Source organism: Coffea arabica, chromosome 3c (genome assembly GCF_036785885.1).
Source record: "Coffea arabica cultivar ET-39 chromosome 3c, Coffea Arabica ET-39 HiFi, whole genome shotgun sequence".
In the NCBI taxonomy this organism is placed as follows: Eukaryota; Viridiplantae; Streptophyta; class Magnoliopsida; order Gentianales; family Rubiaceae; genus Coffea; species Coffea arabica.
The window spans coordinates 17,220,732-17,239,865 of record NC_092314.1 but is presented as its reverse complement, the minus strand read 5'-3'; the positions used below and the strand labels follow the sequence as shown (position 1 = coordinate 17,239,865).

The 19,134-nt window shown below is 38.2% G+C and overlaps 1 protein-coding gene across 1 annotated transcript; it reads left to right on the top strand.

The window, feature by feature from the left end:
- The first annotated feature begins 17,408 nt into the window (after positions 1-17,408).
- On the top strand, positions 17,409-18,242 carry LOC113735714 (uncharacterized). The gene has a single exon (XM_027262708.2). It carries the CDS (start codon positions 17,409-17,411, stop codon positions 18,240-18,242), a length of 834 nt encoding a protein of 277 aa, XP_027118509.2.
- Positions 18,243-19,134: the final 892 nt, after the last annotated feature.

The window sequence follows — 19,134 nt, the reverse complement described above, 5'->3', positions numbered from 1 at the left end:
CTTGGGAGTTGGCAATAAAGAAGTTAGCTAATGCATCTCTACCTTGGGAGTTAGAAAGTGAACCATTAGCTAATGATTCTAATGCATCTTGGGAGCTAGCTGTAGAAAATTTTTCTAATCAATTTGATTCAGTAATAGAAAAGCTAGCAAATGCAACTTCCGACCGTTTTGATAGGATTGAGGAAAGAATAGATGAATTAGCTTCTCACTTTGGTAGAATACATGAGCAATTGAATGCATTGTGTGAAGTTATTTCCTCTAATAATTTGCAAAAAGATCCTAGCATGAATGGTGGGAATGTTGTATATGAAAATGGGTTGCATTTTGATCAAAATGATGATTCTAACTTGTATTTCAATGAGGAAATATCCATTTCACATAATAATATCTTTGGAGCTAACTTTGAATCTTAAGAGGTGAGCTTTAATGACTTATTTTTCACCCCTCTTGAGGAGTGTATAAAAAGTATAGGTTTTAAAGGTATTCCTGCCCAAGATACTCTCATGGCATTTCCTTTGGTGAATTCTCAAGTGGTGCATATTCAAGATAATATCTATGAAACAGTTGGGATAGATAAGTCACTTTCATTTCTCACATTATTAGATCATGTGACTTTTGCTTTAAAGTCACCATTTAATGATCCACCAAGGCCTAAAATGGTGGATTATTCGTTAACTAAACTTCCTTGATAATGAGATGATATAGTCAAGCTAATGACTATAAAGAAGCGTTGGTTGGGAGGCAACCCAACGATTTCTTATTTTTAGTAAGTTTTTAGTTGTTTAACCAGTGTTTTTGTGTGTTTTGTAGGTAGCAATGGCAAGGGTTCATGCAAATGATTTCAGTGACAAAAGTGTCTATATTGAGGCAAAAAGAGAGTTTTCATGTTCAATTGCTGCATTTCATGCATTTAAAGTGTTTCATGTTAAAATTATAATCATGCATGATCATGTTAAACTTGGATTTTATTCAAAGAATATGAAAGCAAGTGGATACTAGTGGAATGCGGAAGCTTGGCCAAGCAAAAAACAGCTTTTTCTACAGCAAATCCGGCCATAAATCCGGCCAAATATTGGCCGAATTGAAGGCCGGATAGTCAGGGGAGAAAGAAAAATTTTTTCAGGCTCACTGGCCAGAATCTGGCAGTAAATCTGGCCAAAAACTTGCCGGAGAGTAAAAAAAAAAAAAAAAAAATTACTGTGGCAATCCGGCCAAGAATCCGGCACAATTTTTCTCCCTTCTTCTTCAACCCAACTCACACACTAACACCTCAAACACACATCACTCACTAAAACACCACTTTTCACCATTTTATTTTCAAATAACCTTCACCAAATCACTTTCTCCCATCCTTTAGAGTGAATTTCATAGTTCATATTCTTTCAAAAACAACTCTAAAGTGGTTTCAAGCTTACCATTAGTTAGGGTTCTACCTTCTTGAAATCACTCAATTGAGGTCAAATTGGAGTAAGTTTCTTGGGGGTTTTCACATAATATTCATCTCTAAATATCACCAAACCACCTTGAGATAACAATTCTTCACCTAACTTTGTTATTTGAATTTTGCCGTAATTGAATATTTTCTATTTTTAGGCAATTTTTAATATGGGAAGTTAGGTGTATTTATTTGAGCTTATCAATGCTATTGGTGATTGTTAGTGATAAATAAATTTTGTGATTTGCATTTATTGTATTTATTTGGTGAATTCTTGCTAGTTTTATGCTTAATTTGGCTTGGTGACAAAGTTGCATATTAAGTGGCCAATGTAGCATTTTAATTAGCTTAGTGGGAGTTTATGATATTCATGTGAGTAATTTAGATTACCTAATGAATGAAAAGGTGCTTGGTTGAATAATTTCTTGAATTCATAGGTAATTCTAAAAGAAGAGGTAAATTGAAGATGGCCTTAATTGATGAAATTCATAAATGCACTTATAATCTTTGTGGTTCAATGGTTTTTAGTATTTCATGAATTCTCACGAAGGTCATCTATGTTGTGTTTTGGTGTGTTTGCTCCATTTTGAGATTACTTTTGTACTTGAGGGAACTTGATCATTGATGACAAAATGTATAAATGGAACTTACTTTGTTCGTGATGGTGGATTTATTGTGTGAAATTAGCTTCCATTTGCTTTGGAATCTAATGCATATATTTGATTAGCAAAGATTAGCTCATTTCATGTTTTTTATCTCTTGAATATTGTATGGTTCCACATGCTTGATCATTTTTCCTTTTTCCTTGAATTGCATGTTTTTATTGATTGCAACCATTTATTTTTAAGAAGTTGATTTGTTTTGATTTTGTCTTTTTCCAGGGTGCAATAATTAAACTCTCCATTCTTTCCGAAATAAGGTTGAAAATTCATCACTTGGGCATGGATTTGGAATGCGCAAATTCATATAAGTATTATTTTCTTTTACTCTTTATTTTTTTCCTTTTCCCACATTGAGGACAATGTGAAGCATAAGTGTGAGGGAGGAAATATTTGAACTTGCAAATACTTTCTATGTGATGATATTTTCTGGATTTAAAGGCTTAAAAATATTGGAATTGTATTTGAATTATTTGCCATGTGGATAATTTGCCTGAAATTGGGTTTGTTGATAGGGAGTTTTCGTCTATTTATAAGGAGAAACTCTGTAAAAATTTTTCTAAAATCTTTTTCAATATTTCACTATGGCCCAAAAGTTCTTCAAATTTTTGCATTTTCATTCAAAAAGGGCTAATTTGTTCCAACTTTAAATATTTAAATTCTTCCAATTGTTGAAACTTTATGTGTATTTTGGAAGGTTTAGTCCTCATTTAACTTGGAAATGATTATTATGCAATTATGATTTTTTGCATTTTAGAAAGTATATTTGGTAAAATGAAGAAAATTATTCTTATAATTTTACATGTTTAATGAGATTTCTTCTCTTTACTTAATTTTGCAAGTAAATGATTGATATAGTCAATAAAAGCTATACTCCTCTTTTGATTTAATTTTCTATGAGGAAAAATCTATTTATTTTCTGATAAAAAAAGAGAAAAAAAAGAAGAAAAGAAAGTAAATAAAAATTGTTCTACTCCAATAATTCTCGTACTGAATAACCGGGGGTTGGCATCTACAAATGTCGAGATTCGCGTAAAAAGGTATTTGAATTAAGAGTATGCATAGCAACTTGAATAAGTGAAATGTTGAGTAACAGGAGATTTTCACCTAAAAGTGTCAATTTTCGCGTCAAAAGGCATTTTCACTATTTAAGAAAGAATAACTCCCTCTTAGTTGTAAAATTTTTTTAAAAAGGATGATTATAGGAGGAGAAATGCTATAAATTGACTATGTGATTTGTTTATTTGTGAAATTAGGTTAGGGTGAGAGATTAAGTTTAACTTGTTAAATTAGGGTATAATTATCTTTCTTTTAGTTGATATTATGAGTATTTAGTGTAATTTGAACAATTGTATAATGATTATTTTCCAAGTCTTGAGGAATTAAATTTGACAAAAGTGCATATATTGTTTTACCACTTGAGTCATTGTAGTTGATTTTGTGTGGATTGCTTGAAGACAAGCAATGATTTAAGTGTGGGGGAGTTTGATAAGTGACTAATTTACATAATAATTGTATAATATTTATATTATTTTTAGTCATTTTGGTTACATTATTGGAAGAAAATGATTCATTTTGGTTATAATTGGTGTAAAATGCTTTTGTTCAATTAAATGAGGTTTTTATCACTTTTTACTTGGATTTTGTGCATTTTGACAGTTTTGACATATTTTCGTATTTCGGCTATAACTTGAGCTCCAATGATCGTATTGAAATGATTCTTAAACCAATTTGAAGATAAGAGATAGATCTACAACTTTGGTGAAGACATCTGAATCCAGTTTGAAGATTTTCTAGGTCAAAAAGCCGAATTACAGTAGCTAATTTCTGTTGGTCGAAGCTGAAACAGGGCAATGAGCAGTCAAGGGTATTTTAGTCATTTCTCAGCCTACACAGATCCAAATGAGTTGATTCTTGATGCATTGGAAAGCTAACTCAAAGAGCTACATGTTTTATGTTTTGGTCAAGAGCTAAATCAGCTTTTATCATCAAGAAAAGTCCAATTGAAGTTTAAGCAAAATCAGAGCAAAGCTGGAAATTGAACAAAAGTGCACCAAAATGTCACTGTAGCAATCCGGACGGAACTTGGCTGGATTTCTAGCCGGATTGTGGTCAGAAAAATCTGCTCTTTATACAAAAAACTCAATTTCACCCCCACTGAGTCACATGTGATGCTAGACATATGAGAAACATTCCCAACTGTAAAAGAGAGGTGCAAACCTCACTTCTTGACCAACTTTTACCTTTATATAGCCAAAACTTGCAAGATTGAAGGAGAATATAGAGCGACATACGGGAGAACTTGGAGACTGCAGAAATGTAGCTCTTTCATCTTCGGAGTGTTAGGTTAGCATTAGTGTAGACTAGTATAGTTTATCCATTCTTGAATATTAGCTAGATTAGGATGAAGATGGAGATGAAGAAGGAGGAGTTGAAACTCAAGTGACATGGGTTATCTCTTCTCCAACTCTTTATCTTTTGTATCAGATTCTTAAGTATAGTTAATATGCAAGTTCTAGATTTTGTAATCAATAAGTGTCTCTAAAGTTTAGGCCTTGGGTTTAGTTGAACTTTCTATAATTGTTAGTGTTCATTATTTGGTTATTTGATTGCTATGATTTGAACAAGTTATTTAGCACTTTGGCTCTTTAAATTATGATTAATCTGGTACCATTAATTGTGATTATGTGACGACCCCGCTTCTCCCAAGGGCGAACCCTAGGGTATCGGCAGGACGCCAGCCTAGCTCGCGTCAGGACTCGAAATTTCAAAACAATAAAAGCTAGACAAACCAAAAGAGTACTATTTACGATATATACAAACCCCAAAAGTTCTATTTACATCCTCAAAAGTATCTAGTCAAACCACTATAATACATTATGATAACAACCAGCAGAAAGTAGACCTTAAAGAGGGTCCTTATACAAACCACCAAAACAAAAACAAATATCTTAATTGTCCAACTATTACAAGCAAACCTAACTATACTAGTGAATGTACTAAGGAGTTCCCCGCATTGTCCCCTGCTAAGGAAAACAAAGGAAACGGGGTAAGTTAAATGCTTAGTAAGTAAACGGGATAAAAGCATAAATTTCACATTTAGATAAACAACTATTGGACAAAAATGTCAAGTCAAGTGCAAAAGTAACAATACAAATGAAGGATACAGGTTGGCTCCAAGGCTAATTCGTTTGCCAGGCATGACCTCCTGCCGACACTCCGTCGACCACAAATAAGGTCCGTAAAACTCCATTTGTACACCCACCTAACACCTTATCACCCTCACTGGACAGTCACCTCACAAACTTGCTCGAGCAAACGAAATTGAGCTTGGTTCACAAGCTCGGTTCACAAACTCGGTTCATAACTTGAACCTACAAACTTGGTTCACATTCTCGGTGAACCCGATTCACAAACTTGGTGACCTTAGACTAGGTTTGACTGGTTTCGACCAAGCCCCGACTGGCTCGAATAGTCCATCTAAGTCAGAAGATCGACCCCAACTCACAAACGTCACCCCGAGCTACAAGCTCAAGGGGTTCAAATCCAAAATAATTCATTTAGACATGTCATGTATAAATATGCATGTAAATTAGGGTTTAGGTCGAGTGCGATAAAGTACACCCTCGCCTAGGTACTCTTCCATTCACCTTAAACATAAGCAAGTTATATACAAAATGGCCTGGATACTTACCCAAAGAACCAAAATAGCAAAAGTACGAAAATCGCGTCGCGAAGGATAGCTAGTAGGTCCCACCAGCTCCGTCTAACTCACCACGGTCTGAAATAGAAGATTGTATCACATTATATCACAAACGGCTACTAACATGTCTAAAACAAGCGAAATGGCAAAATTGGCACATGCAAGTGCGGAAACGGCAAACGAAAACGTAAACGGCCGGCAACGGAAAAGGCAGATTTGGCACCTAAAACCGTTTTGATCAAATTTCAGGCTACGGTTATTGGATCGAAGTGCATGAGGTACTGTTGCGAAGCTAAGAAGAAGGGTTACAAATTTTATGAAGACACCTCAAACCAGATCTCAATGGAATTAGGACAAAAAAGTACAAAACAGTTCCAGCCATTTCATTTCGGGTTACCAAACAGGCCCTGTTTGAAAGATCATAACTCATGACTCAGAGATCGAAATCAAGAAATTCTAGAGGCACTAGAAAACTTATTTATAAGGCTATAACTTTTGTGTTTTGACCAAAAGCTGAATCAGTATGGAGCATAGGGAAAAATGGGTTCAAAGTTCCTGTCAAACCTGTCCAAATTCGAAGACAGTTCTGACAACCGATCTTGTTTTGGTCATAACTAGAGTTACGGGACTCGGATTTGGATACCTTTTATACCGTTTCGAAGCTAAAACCAAGATCTAAATTTATTATGAAGGAATCAACACCCAGTTCGCACGTTATCAAGGCGGACAAAACATGGTCAGTAGCAAAATTAAAAAACGTAACACAATCCAGTGCTTAAAACAGGTGCAAGTGTTTTGGCTATAACTCGGCTTACACTCATCCGTTTGACCTGAAATTTTGCAGAAACCTTAAGGACTCAAGACGCTACAACTTTCATGTTTTGTGAAACCTCTGAATCAGTACGCAGCATAAAGAAAAATAGGACTTAAGTTCGGATTTGTGGATTGACCTGTTCCAGTTTTGCCGGTTTCAAACATCGCAAATGCATGGTCCGTTGCTACGATTCTTATACAAGTTTTCCAAACAAACTCATACCAAATAAACACACATAAATCACCTCCTATTTGCCCTACAAGAAAACCAAAATTCCTTTTCCCCAATTAATCCCAAGACTTACCCAATACTAACCATAATCTAGGTGCTAATCCTACTAACTTTACTAGTTTCACCACCTAATCAACCAAACTCTAATCACTTAAGCCCTAACCCAACCAAACTAACTTTCCTTTGAATTAGGGTTTCATGACAAATCTGGAATTTACTACTTGCCAACCATACAAGTGAAATCAATACATCAAAGATGCCATTAACAAGCCAAAATCCAACCAAACCAACTCTATAAATCATGAATCAAGAAACCCTACCTTTTCCTCCTAGCCTTTACCAAAATCAGCAATATAACCATCAAAATAAACCATAAAACTACTCCATAATCATCATACAACCCATAAAAATGCATAATCACAACAAAAGCATCACTTTCATGGTTCAAGACTTAATCACCAAGAGTTATCTTTCAAACCAAATGATTTACCTTCAATCCAACCTAATTGATGATTAACCCACAACAATCAAGTAGCAAAGATGTTGTCTTACACTCCAAGACCAAGATGGAAGCTAGAAGAAATTGAACTTGGAAGAACTTTCCCTTTCTCTCTTGCTCTCTTGCTCTTTCTCTCTCGGCCTCTCACTTTCTCTTTCTCTTTAGCTTATTTTGTTTTGTTTCTTATGATTATCTTGCATAAGAAGATGATACATATAAGTCAAAGCCGTGGAGGATATTTTCCATCCTAACCAATCACATAAAAGTTCCTCAATTGCCCTTTTAACCCCTTGCACTCCAACTTTACATTAAATCAACTCTAGCCCTTAAACATTTATTTTCTCTTTCTTACTCCTTTTCCCTTCAAACATTTATATTCTTTCAATTAACTCCATAGGTTACTAACTTAATCTAATCCAAAACACTTGACCACACTTAATTACTTTACTAATCACCCTCCTACATTAATCACCTATAATTAAACATACTTTATCCCACATAAAAGCAATTAAACAATAACCTTTTTGCCAAGGGCAAAATTAGGGTTTAAACCCAACTTAAAACTTCTAATAAATCATAACACTACAGGTTTTACTCATTTAGGGTTTTCAACCTTCTTAAACTTATTTAACCTATATAAAATGGATCAAATCCTATACTTACCCACACTAAAACACACACTAGCATAACTAACTTTAACTACCACTCGAATTTATGATTAATACAAAAACTAGGGTTTCAATCCTAACCCCAACTTAGGGTTTTCGAATTAGTCCCAAAACCTAATGTTACCGCACAAATAATGAATATAACCTAATATCAAACTTAAGAACTGACCGGGGTCTCACAACCTCCCTCACTTAGAATAATTTCGTTCTCGAAATTGATACCTTTGTTTGTGAACCATAATTGCAGGGTTTACAAGAATACGTGTCGTCAGGGTCTATTAAACACTTGCGGTGCGCCGATAAGAAATGGCGTACCTTCGATGCCCGCCAAAGGGTCAAACACCTCTTGTTGACCTATTGCATATACTCTAGCTGGTCTTTTGAGTCGATTTTCCCTTGCATTTAACGGCTTAGCTGTGGTCCCTTCAATCGGTGGCTTAGGTCTCTCTTTTTGCATCTTAGGGCATTGGGCAATCAGATGTTCTGTACTACCACATTTATAGCATTTTCGGATCGAATTGTTCTTCCAACAGTTTTCGTCGGTGTGATTGGTCCCGCAGAAAGCACAGGTTGGCCTAGTTCCTGCAGTCAATACTCCACGCTGAACACTCCTCTGGGGCCCTTGCCCTACTCGACCTCTCCCAAAATTACCCTGGTTTAGGATTCCTGCGGGTCGGGGACTATCTGTTCCTCAACCCCTCTTAAAAGGTGGCTCGCTTCTCGAACTCTGTCCGGTTGCAAAATTGCTCGAATCAGGTTGCCTCCTTTTCCGATTATGAAAGGCTTTTACCTGTCCCCTAACTGTCTCAATCCGCTGTACTTTTCTAGCTCTTGGCTAAACGTGTCCAACTGTATAGCTGCTAGTGCCTTATGGATCTCCACATTCAAGCCTTGGGTAAAGTGACGAATTTGCTTTTGCTCCCTTAGCACCAATTTTGGAGCGGAGCGGGAGAGTTTTGTAAACTAGGTTTCATACTCCGCCACACTGGATGTCCCTTGGCGCAGGCAGATAAAATCATCCTCACGTCTCTCTTGTACAATGGGAGGTAAATATTTTTCATTAAATTCCCGTGTAAAATTAACCCATGTCCAGGGGGTCTGTTTCCGCTCCCACTTGGCTCTAATCACATTCCACCAGGCTCGGGCGGCCCCTTCAAACTGAAAAACAGCAAAAGATATCTGTCGCTCCTCCGAATACCTAAGCGCGGCAAATATATCTAACATACGGTCCATCCAACCCTCTGCTAGGTCAAGATTAGGTCCACCTATAAACTTGGAAGGTGCAAATTTTTTGAACCGTTCTAAAGCGCGGTCCTCTCCTTCGTGATTGCATGGATTATTTTCAGGGTTTCCTGTAGTATTCCCATGGCCCTGACCCTGTTGGTCAACCATACATTCTAACAGGTCAGCTACTTGATCTGGCTCATGTTCATGTTCCCTTTCAGGGTTTCGTTCTCGCCCTCTACCTCTACCTCGAGTACCGGAGGCCATTTAGGTACAAAAGTCTATAAATTCCAATAAAATGTACGCTTAGTATTCAAAATGTGAACAAAATAGAGGATACCAAATGAAAATGCACATATACAAGAGTCACACAAAAAAAAAGGAACCCAGAAAGATTGTTTTCAACTATATACATATATGTATACAAAAGGTTATATACAAAAGTGTTCCCAAAAGTCACATATATATCTATAAAGTCATACTAAAAGAGATACAAATCACCTGACCTCCAGTCGGTACAAAACCCAGTATACACATGAGCACCCACCTCCAAAATATGGTCAGCCAACCAAATAACAAAAGAAACCAACCATGTCGGTTCTAACAAAAGTAATCCGCCAGATAGTCAAAAGAAGGTACAAAGGCGACCCTAAACGTCTCCCCTAGGAGCCCAATTCCCAACGGAATCTAGAGTATCCACCTCATCCATCAGCTCTGGGCCGGTAACTCGTGGGGGTGCCTCCGCGGCCACATCTAATAGGACCTCACAGTCTAGCATGATATCCCGAGCCCTCTCCCTCAGCTGCCCTTTCAAGGCGAAGAGGTGCTGGTGTGTATCATGAATCTGACGATGAAGAGCGTCCGTCCTCTCCACCTCAACTCTGAGGCTCTGCTCCAACTCCCTAATACGCATAGCCTGCCCATGACCAACCTCTCTAGCCTCCTCTAGCTGTCTAACCAGGCGATTGGCCGCCTTTCCCAGGTAACGTCGCTCGTCATCCACCGCCAGGACGACCTCATCAGGGTAGCCATATGTATGGCGGCACTCACACGATCGGTGCGGCATCCCGACGAAAGGGTGAATACGAAATGTAGGGCCCCCCAGGTCTCCTCTGGTATCGGATGTCCTGCCTAGGCAACACCCGGTTCACCGGGCCCCCCGCACTCGGAGGTCTCGGTCCCAGTCCAGATCCTACGCCGCTGGATCCCGCACCACTAGAACTGCCCGGATCCATATCTACAAAATATCAATTCATCAGTTCATCGGCATTTCAGTTTAAAATATATCATTCATCTTAAGAGAATCAGATATGCCTAGTGCCTATTACGTATGTCCCACTTGCCCAAGTCCTCTAATCTAGGCGCTCTGATACCATCTATGACGACCCCGCTTCTCCCAAGGGTGAACCTTAGGGTATCGGCGGGACACCTGCCTAACTCGCGCCAGGACTCGAAATTTCAAAACAATAAAAGTTTGGCAAATCAAAAGAGTACTATTTACGATATATACAAACCCCAAAAGTTCTATTTACATCCTCAAAAGCATCTAGTCAAACCACTATAATACATTATGAAAACAACCAGCAGGAAGTAGACCTTAAGGAGGGTCCTTATACAAACCACCAAAACAAAAACAAACATCTTAATTGTTCAACTATTACAAGCAAATCTAACTATACTAGTGAATGTACCAAGGAGTTCCCCGCATCGTCCCCTGCTAAGGAAAATAAAGGAAATGGGGTAAGTTAAATGCTTAGTAAGTAAACGGGATAAAAGCGTAAATTTCACATTTGGGTAAACAACTATTTCACAAAAATGTCAAGTCAAGTGCAAAAGTAACAATACAAATGAAGGATACAGGTTGGCTCCAAAGCCAAGTCGTTTGCCAGGCGTGACCTCCTGCTGACACTCCGTCGACCACAAATAAGGTCCTTAGAACTCCACTTGTAAACCCACCTAATATGTTATCACCCTCACTGGCCAGTCACCTCACAAACTTGCTTGAGTGAACGAAATTGAGCTTGGTTTACAAGCTCGGTTCACAAACTCGGTTCATAACTTGAACCTACAAACTTGGTTCACATTCTCGGTGAACCCGATTCACAAACTTGGTGACCTTAGACTAGGTTTGATTGGTTTCGACCAAACCCCGACTGGCTCGAATAGTCCATCTAAGTCAGAAGATCGACCCCAACTCACAAACGTCACCCCGAGCTACAAGCTCAAGGGGTTCAAATCCAAAATAATTCATTTAGACATGTCATGTATAAATATGCATGTAAATTAGGGTTTAGGTCGAGTGCGATAAAGTACACCCTCGCCTAGGTACTCTTCCATTCACCTTAAACATAAGCAAGTTATATACAAAATGGCCTGGATACTTACCCAAAGAACCAAAATAGCAAAAGTACGAAAATCGCGTCGCGAAGGATAGCTAGTAGGTCCCACCAGCTCCGTCTAACTCACCACGGTCTGAAATAGAAGATTGTATCACATTATATCACAAACGGCTACTAACATGTCTAAAACAAGCGAAATGGCAAAATTGGCACATGCAAGTGCGGAAACGGCAAACGAAAACGTAAACGGCCGGCAACGGAAAAGGCAGATTTGGCACCTAAAACCGTTTTGATCAAATTTCAGGCTACGGTTATTGGATCGAAGTGCATGAGGTACTGTTGCGAAGCTAAGAAGAAGGGTTACAACTTTTATGAAGACACCTCAAACCAGATCTCAATGGAATTAGGACAAAAAAGTACAAAACGGTTCCAGCCATTTCATTTCGGGTTACCAAACAGGCTCTGTTTGAAAGACCATAACTCATGACTCAAAGATCGGAATCAAGAAATTCCAGAGGCATTAGAAAGCTTATTTATAAGGCTATAACTTTTGTGTTTTGATCAAAAGCTGAATCAATATGGAGCATAGGGAAAAAGGGGTTCAAAGTTCCTGTCAGAACTATCCAAATTCGAAGACAGTTCTGACAACTGATCTTGTTTTGGTCATAATTGGAGTTACGGGACTCGGATTTGGATGCACTTTATACTGTTTCGAAATTAAGACCAAGATCTTCATTTATTATGAAGGGATTAACACCCAGTTTGATACAAAATATGGGCCGCTTATGGGCCATGTTTCGGGCTGCAAGAGAATGAATCTTTTAGTAATAGTTTAGTAGTTTATTTTTCAGATTTCTATTTTATTTGGTAGGAATAAGTTCGGTCCAAGGCCTCATGTTGAGTTGGATCCGATTTATAGAGTCTAGACTCACTATTACTTAAATTGGTTAATTAGCTTTTATTGGGTTATGTTGGGCCAGCTTAAAGCCTTCATTGGGTCGATTATAAGCTGTCCATTAGTTAGCCCTATCTACGATTAGCGAGTCGTTAGTTTAGTTGTCAAATCGAATAAGGAAACTTGCATTGTTTCCAACTTAGATTAGGTTTGCTTCTTTGTAAGGCTATAAATAGTCAAGCTTTGATAATTTAAGGGTTAGACACCTTTATCATAAAATACTTGAGAGAATTTTCTCCATCGCTTTCGAGCAACCCTTGAACAACTTAGAGTTATACTCTAGTGTTCTTGTTCGGCTTATCGATTCAAGAATCGCACTTGAATTGTGGCGCCTTCTGCACTTGCCTGAGGTTCGCTAATTCGTCTGATTATGGGTTGAGATAATATCAACAAGTTCGTAGTCACGGGGATTAGAGGGGTCGTAGGGTTTCCGCTGCTATCGTTTCTTGCGTTCGAAGTCAAATCCAACAAGTGATCTTGGGTCGCGAATCTTCTCACCAACGAGATTCGTATCAGCTGGCATCAGAGCTAGCTTGTTGGTAACATCGTTTATCCCTCTCTTTGGTGTCTTAATTCGGTCTGTCTCGTTAGTTTCAAAAAAAAAATTCCAATCGCTAGTTTTCTTTTTACCTTGGCTGTCCGCAATTTTTCCCATTCCTGTCCATGTTATTTTCTTGTGTTGTTGCTGCGACTCTTATCCTTTAGTTGTGACATAGTTCAGTGAGTTTGGATCTTGAAGTAATCAAATAAAAAAAAAACAGTATCTAATCCTTTTGTTCCTTGTCTTTTCCATTGCTGCCCGCAATTTTCCAGGTTGTGTGCATCGTGTCTCACGTTAGTCTTCAGTTTTGTGTCACCACATTTTGTTGTTGTTTATTGTGTCTAGAATCGTTGTTCCTTGCTGTCCTCGTGTCCTGCTCAAAAACGAAAAAAAAAGAGGCCAAAAAAAAAAGGGAGAGTCGCACCAAGTAGCCTTGAATCAGGTTGTTGGAATTTCATTGACTCTAGTTTCTGTCTCGTTGCTGGTTTCATGCGTGTGGGGTCGTGTGTTGTTTGAGTCGTGTACAAACAACCCAGGAACATCGTGTGGGGTCTGAGTCTTCTTTGTTTTCAAGTCTGGTCGGCAGTGTTTTCAAGTCTGCAAACTGTCCGCAACCACATGCAAACTGACCGCCAGTCTTATTCTTTGCAAAAAAATTTTGCCCATCAGTGTTTTGTGACTTTCTTGTGCCGCTTTTAATTTCTGGAAATTCTGGGAATTATTTGTGTTGTTCTTAGGTTGTTTGTTTGGTAGTTACATCGTTGGGTGTAAAAAAAAAAAGAAGAAGAAATCTGTTCATTCTTTCTTGCTGAGTTTCGATAGTTTCCAAAAATCTGTTCGTCTTTCTTGTTGAGTTTTAGTTGTTTCCAAATCTGTTCATGTCGTTTTTCTTGAGTTGCTTATCATCTAGGAAAGTATTGGTACCTTGTTCTTGAAATTCTTGCGCCAAATTTGCTGGTTTCACGAAGATCTTGAAGGGATTCTGGATATTCTTGAAATCTGGAAATTAGCCTTGATATTCTTGAAGTTATTTGCTGGAAATTGTGGTTTGATCTTGAATTCTTGAAACTTTCTTGCGCGTGACATTGAAACATACCTGATCTTTGAGCTCTAATTGTTGGGAATCAAGAATCACAACCTGCCCAACATAACCCAATAAAAACTAATTAACCAACTTAAGTAATAGTGAGCCTAGACTCTATAAATCGGATCCAACTCAACATGAGGCCTTGGACCGAACTTATTCCTACCAAATAAAATAGAAATCTGAAAAATAAACTACTAAACTATTACTAAAAGATTCATTCTCTTGCAGCTCGAAACATGGCCCATAAGCGGCCCATATTTCGTATCACAGTTCCCACGTTATCAAGACGGACAAAACATGGTCAGAAGCAAAATTCAAAAACGTAACACAATCCAGTGCTTAAAATAGGTGCAAGTGTTTTGGCTATAACTCGGGCTACAATGATCCTTTTGACCTGAAATTATGCAGGCACCTTAAGGACTCAAGAAGCTACAACTTTCATGTTTTGAGAAACTTCTGAATCAGCACGTAGCATAAAGAAAAACAGGACTTAAGTTCGGATTTGTGGATTGTCCTGTTCCAGTTTTGCCGGTTTCAAACATCGCAAACGCATGGTCCGTTGCTACGATTCTTATACAAGTTTTCCAAGCAAACTCATACCAAATAAACACACATAAATCACCTCCTATTTGCCCTACAAGAAAACCGAAATTCCTTTTCCCCAATTAATCCCAAGACTTACCCAATACTAACCATAATCTAGATGCTAATCCTACTAACTTTACTAGTTTCACCACCTAATCAACCAAACTCTAATCACTTAAGCCCTAACCCAACCAAACTAACTTTCCTTTGAATTAGGGTTTCATGACAAATCTGGAATTTACTACTTGCCAACCATACAAGTGAAATCAATACATCAAAGATGCCATTAACAAGCCAAAATCCAACCAAACCAACTCTACAAATCATGAATCAAGAAACCCTATCTTTTCCTCCTAGCCTTTACCAAAATCAGCAATATAACCATCAAAATAAACCATAAAACTATTCCATAATCATCATACAACCCATAAAAATGCATAATCACAACAAAAGCATCACTTTCATGGTTCAAGACTTAATCACCAAGAGTTATCTTTCAAATCAAATGATTTACCTTCAATCCAACCTAATTGATGATTAACCCACAACAATCAAGTAGCAAAGATGTCGTCTTACACTCCAAGACCAAGATGGAAGCTAGAAGAAATTGAACTTGGAAGAACTTTCCCTTTCTCTCTTGCTCTCTTGCTCTCTCTCTCTCGGCCTCTCACTCTCTCTTTCTCTTTAGCTTATTTTGTTTTGTTTCTTATGATTATCTTGCATAAGAAGATGATACATATAAGTCAAAGCCATGGAGGATATTTTCCATCCTAACCAATCACATAAAAGTTCCTTAATTGCCCTTTTAACCCCTTGCACTCCAACTTTACATTAAATCAACTCTAGCCCTTAAACATTTATTTTCTCTTTCTTACTCCTTTTCCCCTCAAACATTTATAATCTTTCAATTAACTCCATAGGCTACTAACTTAATCTAATCCAAAACACTTGACTACACTTAATTACTTTACTAATCACCCTCCTACATTAATCACCTATACTTAAACATACTTTATCCCACATAAAAGCAATTAAACAATAACCTTTTTGTCAAGGGCAAAATTAGGGTTTAAACCCAACTTAAAACTTCTAATAAATCATAACACTACAGGTTTTACTCATTTAGGGTTTCTAACCTTCTTAAACTTATTTGACCTATATAAAATGGATCAAATCCTATACTTACCCACACTAAAACACACACTAGCATAACTAACTTTAACCACCACTCGAACTTATGATTAATATAAAAACTAGGGTTTCAATCCTAACCCCAACTTAGAATTTTCGAATTAATCCCAAAACCTAATGTTACCGCACAAATAATGAATATAACCTAATATCAAACTTAAGCACTGACCGGGGTCTCACAGATTATCTAAGGTGTTGTTTCTGCAATGAAAATTGAGATTTAACACTGGTTCAAGAAGTGCTAAACATAGGGAGTACACTCACGAGAGTTGAGGTGCACCTATGTGGTTTTAGTGATTGATTTCATGTAATTTCACTGAAGAAATGAACTTGTAGCTAATTTTATAACCATGAGAATAGGTATAGATTAGTTATGAATATAATTGATTCACTACGAAAGTAGGTTTCATATGCATGAGGAAATTACACCATAACTAGCCTAGATAGTAGTATTCAATGATCCAAATATAGCACTTGCATGAGTAGTTAGGGATACCACAACCTAAGGAGCTTTCATTTGTTATTTTCTTGCATAAGTTCAGTAGGTTTTACTTGTTATAATTCATTGATAGTCTTAATAATAGAGAAGCTTTAGTAGTGCCGGTAATTGCAATCTTCCTTGTAGGATCGACCCTTAATACCCTATACTCGCTCACGATTCGTATACTTGCGATAAATCGCGTGTGGGGTATTTTGGAGTTTATAAATGTAAAATTTGATTAGGATGAGCTTAATGTTATATGTATACCCTACGCACGTCAGTAACAAAAGTGAATTGGAAAATATTATCTTTCAGACACCAAGATGCTTGCTTATTCACAAGAATTCCAAATAGTAAAAATGATTAATTGAAGTCTCATGCCAACAAAACAAATAAATTAGAAGAATCTTTTCAAAATTCAAATCAAGTAAGATTCACGAGGGAGTTTAATCAATTTGAGCACAAGTCAATTATGATATGTTTTATACACTAAATTTCGTAACAGTAAATCCTCTCCGTGTAGAGGGAACTTTTTCTCTCTCTTGGGATTAGAACCTTTCTCCCCCCAGTGGTGGGATCTTCAGCAAGCTCAAAACTTTTTCAAAAAAACACATTTTCCCGCTACTCTTTTTCCAGGAAAACAATCAAACACCAGAATCCAATATACCTGAATCCAATGCAGAGTTATTACAGTACTATTATTCTTACTAGTTTACTAAGAATGTCCGACCAAAGGAAGCAGGAAGCACCATAAATGCTATGGTCCATGTCAATAAAGGTGGTCCGACCAAAGGAAGCATAAACGACACAAATGCCTTGGGCCATGGTAAGCTAAAAGCTTGTTAACTTGATTTCCACGTATTTATCTATCTGTCTTTTTCTTGAGGTAGTGTCTTTCTGGTCATCTTTGTTTGTTGTTGTCCCCTTCCTGTCGGTTCTTGTGGGTATTTTTCTTCTGTTGGTAGACTTTAAGCTCTTGTCTTTTGTGGAGTGGAAATGTCATACCTTTTGGAACCTCTGGCTGTATCTATGGAGGGGGATTTAACCGAGCTGTTGCAGAAATTTTCTTTAGCTGGAAATGAGCTTTCAGGAGCTATTCTGAATCTAGAGGACCTCAACAGTGGAATTAAAGAATGTGAAGGAAGTTTGATAGGTAGAATTATGGGGGAAAAAGTTGCGAATTTTACAGGGGTGAAGAATTTTGTTGCCGCTGCTTGGAGCTATCCCAAAAACTTGACAGTTATGGAACTAGGGCCCAATTTATTCCAGTTTAACATCCCTAGTCTAAAAGAAAAAGAAAGGATTGTGGAAGGGGGCCCGTGGGTGATAGACAACCAAGTGTTGGTTATTAGGAGGTGGTCAGAGGGGATAGAAGGAAATTATGGAGACTTTACCATCGCACCTCTGTGGGTGCAACTTTGGGATTTGCCTGTGCATTGGTTAACTAAGGAGGTGGGTAGGAAGATTGGGGCTGTGTTTAAGGGAGTGAAAGAAGTTATTGTCCCTCAATCTGGGGGAAAAGAGGGTAGACACCTCAAAATCCTGGCCCTTGTAGACCTATCTGTACCTCTCCTTAGAGGCACAGTGGTTCAAACAGCAGGAAAGTTGAAATGGGTAGTGTTTAAGTACGAGAGATGCCCAGACTTTTGTTATAATTGTGGTGTTGTAGGTCATAGTGAAAGATCCTGTAAAGAACAGAGAGTTATGATGGCTAGGCTCTCAGAAAACCAATATGGCCCTTGGATGAGAGCAGGGAACACCAAAAGTCCTAGTAAGGAAAGACCTTTGAAACCTGAGCTGAGTAAGGACAAAAGGTACTGGAGATTTTAGGATGGAGAGATGGTCGAGAGGGAGAGGAGTAGGTCTCAAGCAGAGGAGAGACTGTTGGAGTTCCTTGAGAATGTAGATAAGGAAAATAGAACTAAACAACTTATGGATAAGGAAAGGGAGGGTAAGAGCTTGGGGATCTCCTTTAGTGGCACATCCACGAGTCTGGATAATAGCACTGTTGTTAGAGGCCCTGATGCTGGTGATCAGCAACTTGTTGAGGGTAATCCAGGAACTTGTATGACTGGTCAAGCCCGGGGGGAGAGTGGAAAGAGCCAGCTAGGGTGGAAGTGAGGGAGGAGGACTTTGACATGATTTCATCAGGGTTAGACCCAGCAGATAGGACTCAGGAGCATAGTGGTGGGGAAACAGATATTCAGAAAGAGCTCCTGGTTACTAGTAAGGTCCAGGAGGAGGCTAAGAAACAGATTAATAGGTCATATAAAAAGCTAAAGAATCCTGTGGTTACTAGAAGGGCCTTAAAGGAGTTGAATAATCAGGAGCCTAGTCTTATAGGAAATGGTAAAAGGAAGGTGCTGCCTTGTGATGAGGAGATGGAGGATTTGCAGCAGCAACAGTTTGTTTGTAAAAAGACCAAATCTGAGTTGGAGACTATCCAGATAGAGAGGAAAGGAGAGGAGGTGGGGGCCATCCTTAATGGGGCCCCCATGCAATTATGAGAGCCTTGGTGTGGAACTGTCAAGGTGTGGGGAGCCCCTTGACAGTTCCCCATCTGAGGGAGGTAAATAACGTCCTCTCTCCAAACCTGATCTTCTTGAGTGAAACCAAGAATAGGAAACAGGTTGTTGATAGGATAGCTAGGTGTCTTAGATTTGATAACAGTGTTGTGGTGGAGGCTATGCACAAGGCTGGTGGCATGGCCTTGTTGTGGAAG